This window comes from Drosophila subobscura, chromosome J (genome assembly GCF_008121235.1).
Source record: "Drosophila subobscura isolate 14011-0131.10 chromosome J, UCBerk_Dsub_1.0, whole genome shotgun sequence".
Lineage (NCBI taxonomy): Eukaryota > Metazoa > Arthropoda > Insecta > Diptera > Drosophilidae > Drosophila > Drosophila subobscura.
The window spans coordinates 21,211,781-21,227,949 of NC_048532.1; the positions used below are offsets into that span (position 1 = coordinate 21,211,781).

Here is a 16,169-nt window from a genome sequence, read left to right on the forward strand (position 1 = left end):
TGTGTGAGTGTGTGCAAGTGGCATATAAATTTCAATGGGCATAAGAATCCACTAAGCTTTGGCTTTAACTCTCTCTCTTTCTGTCTCTCCTGGGTCTCTGTGTGTGTGTGTGTGTGTCAAACAATGGGACAACGGGACAACGCATATTCAATAATGTCGCTTTCAACTTTTATGCTTGGAAAATGCAAAAATCTGCATGCCACAGAGAGACACAGAGAGAGAGAAAGAGAAGCTGGAGGACTGTTGTAGTGGTGTAGCGGGGACTGCGGGGGATACGGGGCCAGATAGCGAGTTGGCTAAACACATTCTCATGCATTTTACAATGTTGCCAAAGCCCCCGTCGGACTACAGTTCTTGGCTGTGAACAATAGAAAAACGAATTAAACAAAAAGCCACGCCAGCGGCAAGTTCCATCCCGCACCGCACCCCCCGAGTGTGTGTGTGTGTGTGTGTGTGTGTGTGCAGCAACAACAATAAGTAGAAAAGCAGCAGCTGCAACAATGGCGAACAGCAAAAATGAATGTGCGATTCGAAAGTGTGTGTGTGATAAGGCGGGGAGAGAGGCAAAGGCGAAAAGCAGAAACTGTTCTACTGTTGCTTTTACTGGCTTTTGTTCGCCTCACCACCTACGACAACGGCAACGACGACGACGACGACGACGACGACGACCTGCCACACTAGGCTACGTCTGCCCCCCGCCACAGCCGCTTGCTTTTGTTGTTGCTGCTGCTGCTGCTGTTGCATTAGCAGCCATAGTGCATTAAAGTGGCACGCCCAAAGCCCAAGCCCAAGCCCAAGCATGTGGGCACACTGAGAGAGAGAATCCCCCTGTTCAAAGTGGATAAGTTTAGTTGCTGCTTTGTGGCACTTTTTTCCCCCAGTGTACGCCTCTGACTGTGCATCGAATGTGAAGCTAAGGAGCTAAGCAGCAGCAGCAGCGCCAGCAATCGAATGCCAGCAGCCCCTTTGCTGAACAAGATTTGATCAGATTCCGATATGTTACGAGTGGGGGTGTGTGTGTGCATAAATGAGACCAAATGGGATATTGATAGTCGAAAGAGAGAGACAGGGAATGAGACTTCTTGTGAGCTTAAACTTACACAGTTGAAATTGCAACCAAATCTTAGCTGGAATTCATATACCCAACCACCCGAGCATGCCCTCCCCTTAGGGTATTTTGTTAATACTTTCCGTTTCCGCTTTTATTGCTTTGTGCTTTTGTTTTTATATTTTTACATGGCAGGCAGTCCTTGTAGTTGATCGAACTGCGCTGGCAGGCAGGCAGCATAAAAGTGTTTCTTTTTTGCGCAAAGTTTTCAAGTGCCAGCGGAGCCGGAGCCGTCACAGTTGCAGCAAACTTCACTCTCCGAGTGCTCCGTCACTCTGAAATAAGTTGAAATCTGGTCAATAGCTTGCAATTTGGGTTAGGCAAACAAGAGTAAACCCGGTCAGAGCTCCTTGTTGGGTGTGGCCAAACATTATGGCATAATCAGGGGCTGGCTGTGAGCTGCCTCCATCCACAGCTGCCACGTTCCCGTCTGCCGCATTCAATTGGCCATGGGGCAGGGCAGCGGCGACGCACGCGGTACGGGGCCAAGCGGGGCCAAGCGTCTGCTCTGTCTGCCAATTGGCCAAAAATGCCACAAAAACATATTTGGCAACAGTGGTGCAGGCCACGCTGCGCTGCAGCAGCAGCACAAACTGTGCTCGTGGGTCAATGTTGATGTTGGTTTTGGACACGAGACGACGGGGCTCGACTTGGTTGCAGTTGGGGGCCATAAAATCAGGCAGTCAATGAGCCAAATAGCCAAAATAGCTGTTATTGTTAGTGCCGCAGTCCGGCAAATTAATGAGGTGTCCTGTTTAGGGCATCAGACGAGGCAGCGAGGCAGTGGGCTCCGTGCCTAATCGGCATCGGAGCTCCCGCTCCACCCGCTGCTGCTGCAGTTTTGTAATTGAACATGTGGGTGGGACGGGGTGGAGGAGTAATGGAAATCCCCCAAAGTGCAGACATTTAAACGGATTGGCCATTGTCCATGCTAGACCTAAAGCTTTAAGGGGTGCCGGATATTGCTGGCTATCTGCAGAGCACTTTAATCTCTGATGTGGCATTACATTCAGCCGCTTTCTTGGCCCGCTTTTGCGACAGTCGTCCGTCCATTGCCATTGCCATTGCCTGACAGTCCAACAACAGTCCCCAGACAATATTTGCATGGAAACTGTTACTGACACTTGAGCGTATTCCTGCCAAAAAAAAGAGCAGCACAAAAAAACAAAGGAAGTGGCAAACTTTGCTGGCCCCACTTCTTTTTTATTGTTTTCCGTAATTTTCTGTCGCCAGCGCATTGTTGGAGTTTTAATGACAAGCGAGGAGCAGCGACAGGGGCAGAACTCTGCCAATTGTCGCCTTAATGCCAGTCCAGGCGACACACAAAATGTACAAAAATGTTCGCTGGAGTTTACACTTTTATGGATGGCAGAGGCGAATGTTACTTTAGATGCAAAGAGCCTAACAAGTTTGGGGACAAGATTTGCCAGCCACAGGCAAGAGTAAACCTTTTTTTGTTGTTTCGTGCAGCTGCAGGCGGTGGCAGGGGGAATCCATTTGGTATAAAAGTTCATTTACCTCGCAGCCATAAAGCACTTATTGCGCATTCGCCATGTGTTACAATTTCCAGCCAAAAACGAAGAACTTTCAAGACATTCGACAAACACTCACTCCCCCACACACGCCACAAACATTTTTAATTAGCCTAATGAAAAAGTTCAAATGTAAAAGGGAAAAGAAAATCTCTTTTCATATTTTTTGTGTGGCCCTGAACAAAGGGGATCGGCTGTCCCCCTCGCGGCTGTCCTCGCTGACAAATGAAGAGAACGCAACGCAAATAAGCAAGGCAATAATTTCTGCCATTCTGCAGTTGAAGTTGCAGCTGCCAGGGGACGAACGGACGGACAATCTGCTGGCGAGAACAAAGAAATGCGACTAATGAAAAGCGTTTGCAAAAGAGCGCCAAAAACTCCTCTGGGGTAAATATGAATGGGGAACCAAACCCAATCCGAGCTCCATCTGCCGTTGTCCTTCAACCGATTGGCCCTGTTTGTGTGCGCTATCAGCGCATTGAAAACGTTCAATTAAAAAACTTTCTTGGCGACAGATGACAGACAAAACGCTTAAGCCACTTAAGAATTATTCTCCCGACCCTCCACGGAATTATTTGTGCTCCTCCGATAAGTAGGCATTGCAGAGTATAATTGATTTTCGACGTCTGACGATGTTTGTTGTTGTGCCACTCGACCACTTTGGCTTATTAAATATTTAAGAGGGAGAATTGTCAGGAAACATCGCAACTGAATGACAGGACATCCCCCGAGCGGCCCCCGCTGTTTTCCTGCCCGTTTGTTTGTCCCGCAATAATTGACAAATAAAGTGCAAAAAGCAGGGGAAAACTTTTCAAGACTTTTTCCCCATGAATACTTTATGCCGCTTCTAGGTGGTGTGGTGGGGGAGGTGGTCTTCCGTTTGGCAATTTTCAAATTATTTAAATGGCAGGCATTGGCTTTGCTTTTTATATTCGCTTTACTTTTATTTCGCTTACGCACGCCTTCGTGTGTAGCGATGCCGATAATTGCAACAAAGCAAAAGTTTCCACCGAACCCAAATGCCACAGAAAAAAGAAGCCCCAGAGAGGGAGCCAAGCAGAAAAGTAGACAACACTTTGACACTGAACAAAAGTAGAGAAAGAAACGGGAAGGGGGTCGGAAAATAGCCGCTGGCCAGAAAGTTTTCCATTGATAACGATTTCGCCACACACACACACACACACACACAAGAAGTAAAGAAAAGGAGGGAAAAAATGTGTGTTTGGGAATGGCTGCAATTAAAAAAAAAAAAAAAGGGATTACGCTGCTGGCCAGACTTTCGATTTGTCTCCATCCTTCCTGCCCCGGTCCTTCCCCTCCTGCCGCTCCTTCCGCTCTTGATTTTCTCTGCTTTCTTCGATTAAAAGTTTAGCAAATTAAAATCGTATAATGACGGTGATTAGACCATGGAACAAACGCTCGCTCGGGGTTCATATCGGAATGGCATTTGAAGAGCGAACTTTAATGTTATGGAATTTCCATGGCCATAAATATGGAGAACTGTGTCGCCGTATAATAATAATAATAATTAACGTGTGAAAATGTATATCCACACACAGCTGCCCTAGCGACCACTTTGCATAATGAGGCAGGAGACGAGAAATTGATTGTTATTTCCCGCTGTTTTCCAGTTTCTTTTTGTTTTTTTTTATTATAAATTAAACAACTTTATTTACTCAATTATGTTACGGTAGTGAATTATTTACATATATTTTCGGGATCCATTTACATACATTTCGTTTCGCATCGCTTCGCCTGGGGTTTGCCATTTTCCATTTTCAATTTAGCATTTTGCTTATATTTAAAATACGCATTTCAATTAGATATATATTTTTATTTACGCTTAACAATTGAAAGCAGCAACAACATTTAACATAGATTTTTCGTTTTTTGTTTTTCTTCTTATTTATTTATTTTTAATTTTTTTGCAGTTGAAAAATCCTGATTGGAAGTGGAGCAAAACTATGGGTAAGTTTGAGAAGAAAATATGCCCTGCTTTTAATTGCAAATATTATTCATTTCAATGAATGAAGTCCGGGGAATTCTGGGAATTCTTGGAATGCAAACAAATCTACAATAAAATTCATATATAATTTTCTGTCCCTTTGCTTTAGTTTGTTTTCTCTCACACAGTTCAAAACGCAATCAAACTTAAATCAAGTAACTAAACTAAACTAGAAATACTTTCACCATTTATCAGCTAGGCGTTTCATTTGCAGTTTCTGTGTGTTTGTGTCTGGTTATCTTTCCTTTCTTTCTTTCGTAGAGAGTATCACATATTCATGGTATCGAATGCCAGCAAAATTCTTTTGCTTTCGCGTAATTTAGAACTTAAATGTAATTTTGTGCTACCAGATGATCAATGTCCGCCATTAGCTACTGCTGCTGCTGCTCCGTCTCTGCGTTCTTGGCGCGCAGATACTTGAGCAGCATTTGCAGCGAATCGTAGGTATCAAAGTCGTCGAGATTCCGCCGCGATGAGGAGATATTTGTGGGTCGCGGCATGGCCAGCGGCACGGGCAGCAGCTCCGGCATCACCGAATGATGAGTGATCAATGCCTTTAGGCTGGAGAATTCCTTGCGAAAGCCCTAAAGGAATGAAGGTTTAATGAGTAAACTCCACGAGAGATTCCAGCTAGTTCTTATTACCTTAATTTTGTAGCCCCTGGGGGATCTGAGAATGATATAGTTGGCTATCTTCGGGCCAGGAGGCGATGGCACACGCAGTGTCAGGGCATAGCAACCGGGCTTGGAGCTGCTCTTGCGCACGAGGAAAGCGCCCGGACTCTTGCTCTGCAGCACCTCCACGGCAATGTCGCGGGAAATGCCCGCCTGATACCAGCAGGCGTCCTTGAGGTCCAGCTCCTCCTCCTCGTCGGCGCCCACATTGCTGTGTGTGTTGGCCAGGCTGCTGCTCCGCTGGGCACTGGCACCGCCCTGGTTCATTCGCAGGCGATTCGCAAATATCTTTGGACTGGAGTTGGCTGCAGAGGAGAGTCAATGATGCAGGGAACACCCAATATGCCGATGTGTAGCCCATTCTTACCGCTGCTCGTCTCTCGCAGATATCGCTTCTTCAGGTTGAACTCGTTGTTGTCGTTCAGATTGACATTGTCCAGCATCGGGATGGCTGTGAGGGACTGCCGGCACGAGTCACCGAACTTGCTGTCGATGTAGGAGTCCTCGTTGATGTAGCCATTCGAGTAGACCGGCTGGCTGTCCAGTGGAGCCCTCAGGGGCGTCATGTTGCCCACCAGTGGGCGTGACTCCTCGTTGTGACGCAGCAGACCCATGGTTAAGCGTTTGACCTGTGGACAGAAATCGACAATCGAAGAGTTGACTTTAAGCTTTAAGCAATCCCCCGAAAAGAAGGAAGATCAAAGACGATGGAGATGTAGATGGCGATGGCTAAGGTAAAGGCAATGGCAAAGGCAAAGGCGTTCAAGTGGCAACAAAATTAACTACAATTTAAACACCTTGTAAGCCGACAAGGATCAGGCCAGGGCCAGGAGAAGGATGCAGTCAAGGGCGGGGCTGCAGCGTGGGCGTGGGCCCCGCAGCCACAGACGTGGGCGGACGGGTGGCAAAAAAGGGAAAGAATTTATTACCAAGAACCGCAACGAGACAAAATGCTGGCAAAATGCGCCACCGAAAGGCAGCAAAGGAAAGGCAGTCGAAAGTTTTTCCCTTCGCTTTTCTCTCTATTTTTTTTCGGCTTTCGGCTGGTGGCACTTAAACAGGAAACGGATGCTTGGACTAGGCATTACTGGAGCTGGGCCTGGCATGGGATGGCAACAAAGGCAGCGAAAAAAGTGGCAGAGTAGCAGCTGAACGATGGAGTGGGTGGGCTGGTGGCAGGAAACGAAGAAAGAGTGCAAAGTGCACAAGGGAAAGGCGCATAAATTCGTGGCAGACTCGAGACTCTCTCTCTCTCCCTCTCTGTTCCACCCATTGTGTGGTGTGTCTCTCACATTGCAACCGTCTAAAATGTTGCATTGCAAATGGCGAGGCGAGGCGAGTCGAGGCGTTGGCGATGCGGCCGCTGTGGCATGCTAGGCGGAATTGTGCCGCAGGACAGCGACTACCGAGGACCAGAAATCAGCAGTAGCATGAGCCAAAAAAAAGAGGGCAGAAAAATGAAACAAGAATGGAATAGAGAACTATGTAGAGCAAGTGTTGAATGCTGGTTGGTCTTTTGCAAAGTGGAAAACAGTCGAGGCGGCTAGGAGATGCTCTGTAGCAGCTGGCAGTAGGAAATATTCCTTAACTTTTGCTGAAACTTCATGCCAAAAACGTAGCCCTACTGTGTGGAAGGGTAAAAGTCTCCGGCGATAATTCAGATGCACTTGTGCGCCGCATGTTTCCGAGATCCTCCGTGTGCCTCCATCGTGTGCTTCGCCTCCGTTTTCGGGGTCAGTGGCTTTGAAAAAAGTCTGCCTGGCTCTTCTGCTACAATGCTCTTGTGTCTGCCCCGAAACTAGACTACAGTCTAGATGCCAGCACTCTCCTTACCTGCCCCTCTTTGGGTCGTTTTGTGTGGCATAATTTAAGGCGACATTGACAATGAGTTGGTGGCTGTGGCAGCGGCTTTATTCTACTTCCTCCAGTACCCAGTACAGTAGTACCTGCTTGGAGTCTGACAGCAATTGTTTGCCCATTGCTGCATAATTTATATAGAAAGAGAAAGAGCGGGAGGGCGGTTGCTGCTTACGAGCGAAAGCCTCCGCCATTGTTTGCATATTTCACGGCGCATTGCACACTGATTTGCGGCCTTGTTTGCCTGTGTGTGTGTGTGTGTGTGTGTGGGGGGGATTCCCGGTGTGGGTGTGGAGTTCATTTCTTTTGGATTTTCCCCACCTGCCTGCCTGATGATGAAATGAATCGTTCTTCCACCAGGTGTTTACTTTTGGAGGTTAAGTCGCGACTCTCTCCTTTTTTTTGGCCATTTGCTATTTGCTTTTCGGCTTTTGCTCATTTCGGGTTTGGGTTTTGGAGGAGTGGGGCCTGCTCTTGGGGCTTCCCCAAGATGTACACTAATTGCCTTGTACGGCCTGTTGCCTTAATGAACTGCCACCGAGCTGGACATTAGTGGCAGATGTTGTGCTCCTCCCAGAAAAGCAGGCGGCACGTGCACCCACTCACAGCACCACCCAACAGAAAAAAAACAGAACAACAGCAACCAACACTTGCCGCAAAATGCTCAACATTTATGCAAATTTAATAAACTCTGCAGCTGGAGCTGGGCGCTGGGCGCTGGAGCCTGGCAAAAGGCTAAGGAGCCAAAGGGATCCCTCAGCTGTCGGGCTCTGTCGGGGTGCGGAGGGAGGGCAAAAGGGTGGCCAGTTTTAAATCAAATTCACCAACTGGTTTGTGGGCGTTTTGTGTGTGTGTGTGTGTGTGTGTGGGCGTGTCCCACAAAATATTATTTATGGGTTTTGAGCTGGAAATACACAAATATTCCGTGCAGGAAAACACTCACACATGATACATGGGCGTAGGCGTGACGAGCGAGAGTCAGGATCAGAAGCGACATGGACTCCGACCCAAACCAGGCCAGGCCAGGGCAGGCCAGGCCATGCCACATGTGGCATGCTGATGCCTGTCGCTCAATGTCGGAGCGGAGTTGCAGTTGCAGTTGCTAAACAAACATTTAGCGGCGTCGAGTCAACAGCATCGATGCATCAACGCCAGGCGGAAGTTGGGGGAATCAGTGGAAGAGGAAGTGGAGTCAGCCATGACAGACAGCGCGTCATTTCCGGCCAGAGTGTGAGTAGTGAGAGGGAGGACACAGCGGAAGAGTGCTGCAGTAAACTGCAGCTGGGGCAAGGATATGCGGGCGACTCAGACTCGGCAGCCAGCGACAGAGCAAACTGCATAATGTGGCAACGCATTTGTCTTTGACTCATGACTGGGAGACATCCAGTCCCCTCCCAGTCCCCTCTTGGTGGCAGTCACTGCTCCAGTCTCTGGTCGCATGTGCAGCAGTTGGCTGCTGCTTTATTTTGCTTATCTGAAATTGAATCAGCCAGCCAAGCAGCAGCAGCAGGAGCACTGCCAGCAGACGACAAGGACAAGGAAGGCAAGTTGCCTGTTGGGCACAATTAGGGAAGCATCACGCCCCTCTATATAACGAGTACCCCACAACCCCTCACAGAGCAGTTCCCCCCTCCCGCAAGGGGAAGCAAAAATTAATTTGCTTATCGGGCCGCACCCTGCAACAGAATGATGTTATTGACAGGCAGCAGGCGGGGCGGGCGGGCGCGACAGGCAGTATGTTGGCTGAACCACACAGAAAAAACAACGAAGGCAAAAAATGGAAACCCCAGAGTGGAAAACAACAACAACAACAGCAAAAGAACTATGCAAAAAACAAAAGGATATGCCTCCTGGTTCGTGCCTCCGCCTGCCCGCCATGTGCCGCGTATGCGTGTTATTTGCTGTTGCCGGCAAAAAAATGTTTATAGCCGAAATTGATTTATTGACAAAACAAGGGGCGATACACGCCAAGAATATGAAAAATACTCGAAACCAAAAGCGAAAGCCGGCAACCCTTTTTGCTCGTCTTTTGTTTCGGTTTTCGACATATGGGAAATGTCAGGCTGGAAAACGGGCAGCAGCAGCAGCAGCAGCCGCAGCAGTGTCCTTGGCAAGCATTTTGCATGGCATTCCTATTGACAATATTTATGGTTTGCCATTAGAGGCAACTGATTGCTTTTCGCTTTCAATATGCTTGCCCCACGATGCTCCCCGATGCTTTCCGATATACGATTTCAATTTCTGAGAGTGTTGTGTTCTCGTTTCGGTTTCTGGTTGCTGCTTTCTGCGTTCTGGTCTTTGGTTGTTTGACTTGGCCTTGATTTGATTTGATTCGGCGTAGAGTTACGGGTCTCCCTCTCACTCGTTCTCTGTCTGTAGACATTTAGGTTGCGGCCATTAGTTTACAGACGTAATCACCATAATGCGCAATCGAGTCGAGTCGCATTGCTGCCATAAATAAGACAAACACATAACGTATACGCAGCGTGCCACAACATGCGAGTGCGAGTACGGGAAGGAGCCGAGCCAAGTCGAGTCGAGTGCAGGAGTCGAGCATGAATAAACTCTCACGTACTTATCGCATAGACTATGCTCGACTGAGCACAGCTGCCGAGTCTCTCTTCGAGCACCTACATACACTCACTCACACACTCACACACAGATATACACATACGTGTATGAATATTTAAGGCGTTGAATTTATGAAAACAACGTGCCACACGAGTCGAAGTCATCGTCAACGTTGGGCTAAAGGCTAAAGTTTTGCATTGCTAAACTTTTGGCTCACGCCCTTCACGTGACAAAGAACAGGCCGGGCCCGAAACATTTGATAAACATTTCGGGATGTGGGACGCCTCTTCGACATCTACGTGTTATGACACACACTCGCACACACACACACACCCAAAGAGGAGCCGTAACCGTAGAAAAATCCACAAGCAATCCAGCAAATGGTCTGTAAGAAGTACCCCAAGGGTTTTCGCCCAGCTCTTAGCGCGTAGCCGAAACTTGTCTAAAGTTCTTCGCCCAAGAAATACTTTTTCCTTCCTCCGTGCAATAATTCATAACAAAGCGCTGTGAAAAAAAGAAACGCTGGCCCCAAAAAGACTTTGAAGGAGTGGCACACAAAAAACCAATAAACGTTCGGGAGTGATTGCACCCTTATCAAAGTCAACGTCGAAACCAAAGCCAAAACCGAAAGCCAATGCCAATGCCAAAGCCATCAAATGCGAGTATGTTTGATCTCCTCAATGGCATAATGGGGGGAAATATTTGTAATACATTTTGCTAAGCAAATCCTAAACCTACAAAAGATTCAACCCACTTACCAGTGGAGGCTTGTCCGTCAGCCGCTTGCAATTGTTCAGCTCTGTGGGTGAGTTGTCCTCATCGGAGCTGGGCGTTTGGGCCACCTTCTCGTTGTCATTGCAGCTGTGGGATTATAGATTTGTTTGGGAACCATATATCAGGCATGCTTATAGCCACAAAAGGATAGTGTGTTGGTCTGCATGTGTGTGTGTCTGTCTGATGAATGGCGATTAAAGCTTTTGGGGAAAACTACAACACGAAGCGCGTTTCGAGGGCTACTCACTTGAGATTGGCGTGCGTGAAGAGCTGCAGTGGCCGGCGACGTCCCAGAGTGACTGGCGATGGGGGAGTGGCCAGTCCGAGACCGTGCTTACCTCTGCTAATGGTCGAGACATGCATCGGGGAGCGTGGAGTGTTGCTGTTGGCCTGCTGCTGCTGCTGGCGATTGCTGCAGGAGGAGGACCTGAAGCGGGCCCCAGCACCCGTCAGCACAGCAGCCAAATTGGCGGCAATGCGATTGTCGAACCGATTGAAATAAGAGTTTGAATTGGAGTGGGAATTCGAATTTGAATTTGAATTCGAATTTGAGTTGGAATTGGAATGGTCGGCCGTGGGGGAGGAGTTGCTGCTGCTGCTGGTGCTGCCATTCCGATTGTTGCCTGTTGTCATTGTGGTTGTTGCCGCTGCCACCACTGATGCTACGAGTGATGCTGCTGTTCTGGTGGCTGTCGATGCTCCCCCGTTGCTCGTCCGGCCACTGCTGCCACTGCTGCTGCTGCTGGTCTGCTCATAATCCAAATTATTGTTGGTTATCATTGCGGCGGCTTCACTTTGCTTTTGGGCATTAACTTTTGGCAGGGCCAGGGCAGTGTTTTCCCACTCTGAATTATGTGTGGGTATAAAAACGCTGCGGGCGGCTTTTGTCGCACTGCGTGTCGCCCCCAAAAATACAGGACATCGGCACCACTCACCACCAGACGAAGCTCTCTCAACGACTCGGCTTCGGGGCGGCCTTTATTAAATTTGACTAGAGTGGGTGGCAGTGGGGTTCTCTGGTGAGGCTGTGCTCCAGCCGCAGGGGTTCTTTGCCGGCTTCAATTCCGCAAACTGCAGGCAACGCAGGACGAAGGACAACGACGAGGAGTCGCAGATTTAAACACTGAATTAATTCAAGCGGAAATTGGCAACGAAGGACAGTATGAGGCGGAGAGGGAAAGCAAAACAAAAATGCAAAAGCGTGAAGCATAAACAAAGCAAAAAAATCAAAATGAAAATGGGCAGATAGCAGAGAGGGGTGGCAGGCATGCAGTGGGTGGTCGGGCACGAGGCAGCGATTGAAAGCGAAAACGCAAATGAAAACGCATAAAAGACGAGACCAATTTTTGGGGGAGAAGCCGCAAAAATGCACATAAATAGGAATAGAAAGTGTGAGTGAGTAAGGGAGAGAGACAAGGAGAGGGAGCGTGGGCACAGGGTGTGGTGTGGGTTGGCAGTTCGAGCGGTGGGGAGGGATGAGCAGCACAGCCATGACGTCAGACCAGCATAAAGCGCATAAATAGCAGGATTTTCGCAGGGATTTTCGCATGATGATGAAAATGATGATGTTGTTGGAGTTGTTGTTGTTGTTGTTGTTGTAGAGTTTTATTGTTGTTGTTGTGATTGGGAATACAGAATAACCAGATTATTGTTTTATTCATTTTTGCATTTTGTTTTTTTTTGCATTTTCCATTTTATGCGTTTATTGATTCCAGAAGCCCCAACAATTTTCCCCAATTTTCCACACAGTTGAAAGCAGAATTTCGTTGTTGTTTTGTTGGTATTTTCGCCAATTAGTTGCCAATTTTCGTTTTCGCATAAGATTGAAGTCGGGGAGATTGTTGGAGTTTTTTGTGTTGTTTTTTGCCAATTTCGTTTCGTTTCGGGTCAAATTTCATGTAAATAAAGAGTGGAAAAATATGGTCGATTTTGTAGAACATGTTTTCGGTTTCGTTTTCGTTTGCTTTTTGCAATTTTAAAATTTAATTTCCAACGAAAAAGCACTGAAAGTTTCAGCAGAAAGCGAGAGCTATTTTTGCTTTTACAATTTTTTTCGCTTGTTTTTTGATAGACCGAAAGGGAAAATTTCAATGCAAATTCGTGGCTAGTTTTTTCCATTTTTAGACTGATATTTGTGTAGGGTTTTTTTGGGTGCACTCACATTGGTTCGGGGGGAGCAACCAAACTTTTCATTGAGCCTTCCTTCAGTGGGCCACGTTTACAGATGAAAGAAGATGTGAGGATGGGCTGCAAAGAGAAGAGTTCGATTTAATTAAAATCAAGCCAAAGCATTGCTCAAGTGTGCGTGTTGCGTAGGGGATGTGCGTATGTGTGTGTGTGTGTGGGGGCTGCTATTCCACAGCAATCATTAGACGTTCATAGTCAACACCTCATTAGGTGACTAATCAAGCGTACGCTGGGCACGAAATAACAACCAGTTCAGTCCACTGGCAACAGATTAAAGAGGGAGAGAAAGCAACTCCAAGGGGGGGTGGACAGCGCTGAAGCCGGAAGAAGGCGCCAAGCCACAGACACTAAACAAAACCAAAGCAAATCATCAAGATTGCACCATGAAAAACTAGAGCTGGCATCGTGTCCGCAAGGAGCGACCAAAGCTAGCACGAAACTAAACTAGAGGCCATCGCCAGCGGTGGTCTGGTGGATGCTGGACTAGACGCAATGAAGTAAACAAGCAGACGATGCCATGCCGCAAATAAAACGCACAGATTAAAGGATGCCCGGGTGAAATGTCTTCTTAATTACTTCGCAGAGTCTAAGGAGTCTAGGAGCAGGAGGAGCAACAGCGGGGGTGGCAGGGGGAGCTAAGACTGGGAAGGATAAACAAGGCTGGGTGGGATGACTGAAACGTAATTGAGAAGTCGACGGGCTGGGACCTGTTCCTGGCTCGAGCTTTAGCTCTAGCTCTGCTGGCTCTGGCTGGGGTTCCTGGTTCCTGTGTCTGCAGCGCAGTTTAAGCGGAAGTAATTTAATTAATTACAAATGAAACGGAAACACGACAACGACGACAGGAGAGGGAGAGGCGGCGATCCTGGGTGGGTCCAGAGTGCATCGTGTGTCGATTGTTTGCTCAACTGAATGGAGAAATGAGCGCTCCAAATGGGGGAAACCCCATGAAGAACCCTCTCTAAATGGATAAATCATAGGACTGGAGGACCCCCCTCTAAAATTCCCTTAACAACAGCAAAACAACAAATCCAATTCTAAATTTTGTTGTATTTCTTTTTCGCCATGTGGGTTGCGTGGCCTAAGCGTTTTTCAAAACGAGAACAACGAAAAAAATTAAGGGCAGCTCTGGCTCCCCGGCGCCCAGCAGTGCAATTAAATTTTTCCACAGCAGACCGCAAACTATTCGAAGGCACTGTACGATACACACACGCACACACACACAGTGCTGTACGCATTAAGCACAGCTCATTTGCATTGCGGTTTTAATTGCCAGAAAGCGAGAGGCAGAGAGCGAGCGAGAGCGAGAGCGATAGAGTGTGTGCTATTATCTCGGGTGGCCCTGTCCTTCGGTACGGTTCGCTGGCGGGGCTTACAAGGATAATGAAAACAATTTAACGACTCTCTCGACAATTCGCAGCACTAAAGGGGAAGAGGAAGAGGAAGCGGACCGAGAGCAATCGAGGCCCAGACTAACAGACAGACAGACAGCACGAATCCTCCTGGTTAAACAAATCTAGAATCCCTTTTTGCTTTTGCTTTTGCTTTTTTTGTCATTATATCGCACCCCTTTTGTTGCTTACCCCTTACCTCACCTATCCCCCCATCAAAAAATTGCTGCGTGCCTGCGCAAAATATTTTCATTAAAATGTCAAAAAAATATCTGAACATATTCTGTGTAAAATGTCTTCAAAAAGGGAAAGCGCAAAACAAGAAATATGAAAAAGGCAAAAAGCAAAAAGGACAAGCTCCTTTGCTGATGAATTCTTGATCCTTTTGCGCTGGCTTAATATTATTTTAACGAAGCGGATTCCCCTCCCCACTGAGAAGGGCGCCCGGGCGGAGTGGGTCAGTCGGTTTTAAGCCGTGCTGATGGCCAGTAATTAAATGCTTGACATGCCGTCGGGGTGTGAGGTTTGGCCCGCCAAAGGATTAGCGCGGCTAAGAGGATGTCAGAGCGAGCCAAAATCAGCGGGAAATTATGCAGCAAAAAATACGCGTAGAGGCGTCCCGAATATTCGCTCTGTGCAGGGCAGCAGGAGAGAATTAACGCTGATGCTGGCATTATAATTATGGCATGCAGTTAAGGCGATTGTTTGCCCGGCCAAGAGCCAGGGAGCTGCAGCTGTCAGGTGCACGGGGCATGGACTCCGCTCAAGATTTTCCACTCTATCCACTGGCCATAATTACCCGTTTTATGGAGGCTGCAACAGGATGTTGTTGCTGCTGACTCATTAAATATTTGCAAATTCTCAATTTGCTCAAGTGAGCAGCAAAAGAATAACAATTCCAGATAACAAAAATCAAGAAGCCTTAACGAAAATATTTGCACAGAAGAAATAAGTAAACATGAGCCAGGAGACAGGAGGGATGTTCTCCAAATTAAAAGAAATCAAAATCATATGAGAATTTTCAAGTGATTGCCGCATGTGGCACGGGAGGATGGGAGCACGGGGAGACTGGCAGGAAACGCGGGAAAACATAAACAAGCAATTTAACAGGCACTCCCGCACACACACACACACACACAAGCTTTAAGGGGGAGGGCCTCTTGAGGAGGAAGGAGCCTGGAGCCGCATCAGAGTCGGAGACTCCATCGCCAGTTGGCAAACAAACGAAGCGTTCAGGCGAAAAAAGTCGGAGAGAAAAAAAGGAGGAACTCGGGCAGCCTCGAAACAAGCAAAGCGTTTTATGTGCCGACAACATGGCCAACACATGCATGTGGCCTCGGTGTGCGTGTGGCTGTGCGTTGGTGTGCCACCGCAGATTTCTCTCACACACACAGGCCACACAGCCTTAAAGTATGCCGCAAGTTTTTCACGCTCTTTGTTAATGAAATTTTAATCAAGCTGCCGCTGCTGCTGCCGCTCTTGCTGCAAGCGAGAAAGAGTTTTCCTGCCAACTAAGTTTTCCCCGAGCACACATACGCCTTCCCTCCCCCTACTTCTTCTGCGGCTCCTTTAAGCAGGGATTCCTTTTCTCTCTTTTATTTTTTGCTGTTTGCCAAATAGCCAGCAGCTTCATTAGCACTCATCCGCCTGCTCCCCTCCTGCCACGCGCTGCGTATACGTAATCATTTATTTAAAATGCAATTCGTTTATGCCAGACATTAATCATTCGACAGTAAACGATAAGATGTCGAGGAGAGTCACGTTCTGAGGCCTGCTGCATTTATTAACAATTTACGTCATAAATAAAATTGAAAAACATTCATAATGTCAGAGACGAGAGACGAGAGTGGGAGAGGAGAACGTGAGAGCATGGACTGATGGCAATTTCATAAATTACAGGGACACACACAGAGAGAGAGAGAGAGAGTTGTGCTGGGCGTGAAAGAGCGTTAGGATCACATAAATTAGACAACAAATTTCCATGCAAAATGGGAACAACACGCAGGCACCCAGGTAAATCACAAAGTGGCCCCAAAATGACAACATTACTCGCAAGAGCAGCAGCGTGGGTTG

At 47.6% G+C, this 16,169-nt stretch overlaps 2 protein-coding genes across 3 annotated transcripts in view; one reads left to right on the forward strand and one right to left on the reverse strand.

Annotated features, from left to right (window-relative positions):
* Positions 1 to 12,729, reverse strand: part of LOC117894568 (serine protease 1-like) — a 30,167-nt gene extending 17,438 nt beyond the window's left edge. Inside the window, exons 1-5 of one of the 2 annotated variants that reach the window (XM_034801701.1) lie at positions 10,769 to 11,316; positions 10,506 to 10,608; positions 5,687 to 5,948; positions 5,290 to 5,624; positions 5,158 to 5,229 (exon numbers count right to left, since the gene is read on the reverse strand). In XM_034801701.1, the coding sequence (XP_034657592.1) occupies positions 5,158 to 5,229; positions 5,290 to 5,624; positions 5,687 to 5,948; positions 10,506 to 10,608; positions 10,769 to 11,301 (1,305 nt within the window). In that variant the 5' untranslated portion in view covers positions 11,302 to 11,316. Of the gene's footprint in view, positions 1 to 5,157; positions 5,230 to 5,289; positions 5,625 to 5,686; positions 5,949 to 10,505; positions 10,609 to 10,768; positions 11,317 to 12,682 lie in introns of those variants that run through there. The other variant, XM_034801702.1, reaches the window with a different exon arrangement.
* The window catches only part of LOC117894579, a 92,799-nt gene that overhangs the window by 26,154 nt on the left and 50,476 nt on the right, over positions 1 to 16,169 (forward strand). Inside the window, exon 2 of the mRNA XM_034801721.1 lies at positions 4,572 to 4,608. The gene's annotated coding sequence lies outside the window, so the exon portion shown is untranslated. The remainder of the gene's footprint in view (positions 1 to 4,571; positions 4,609 to 16,169) is intronic.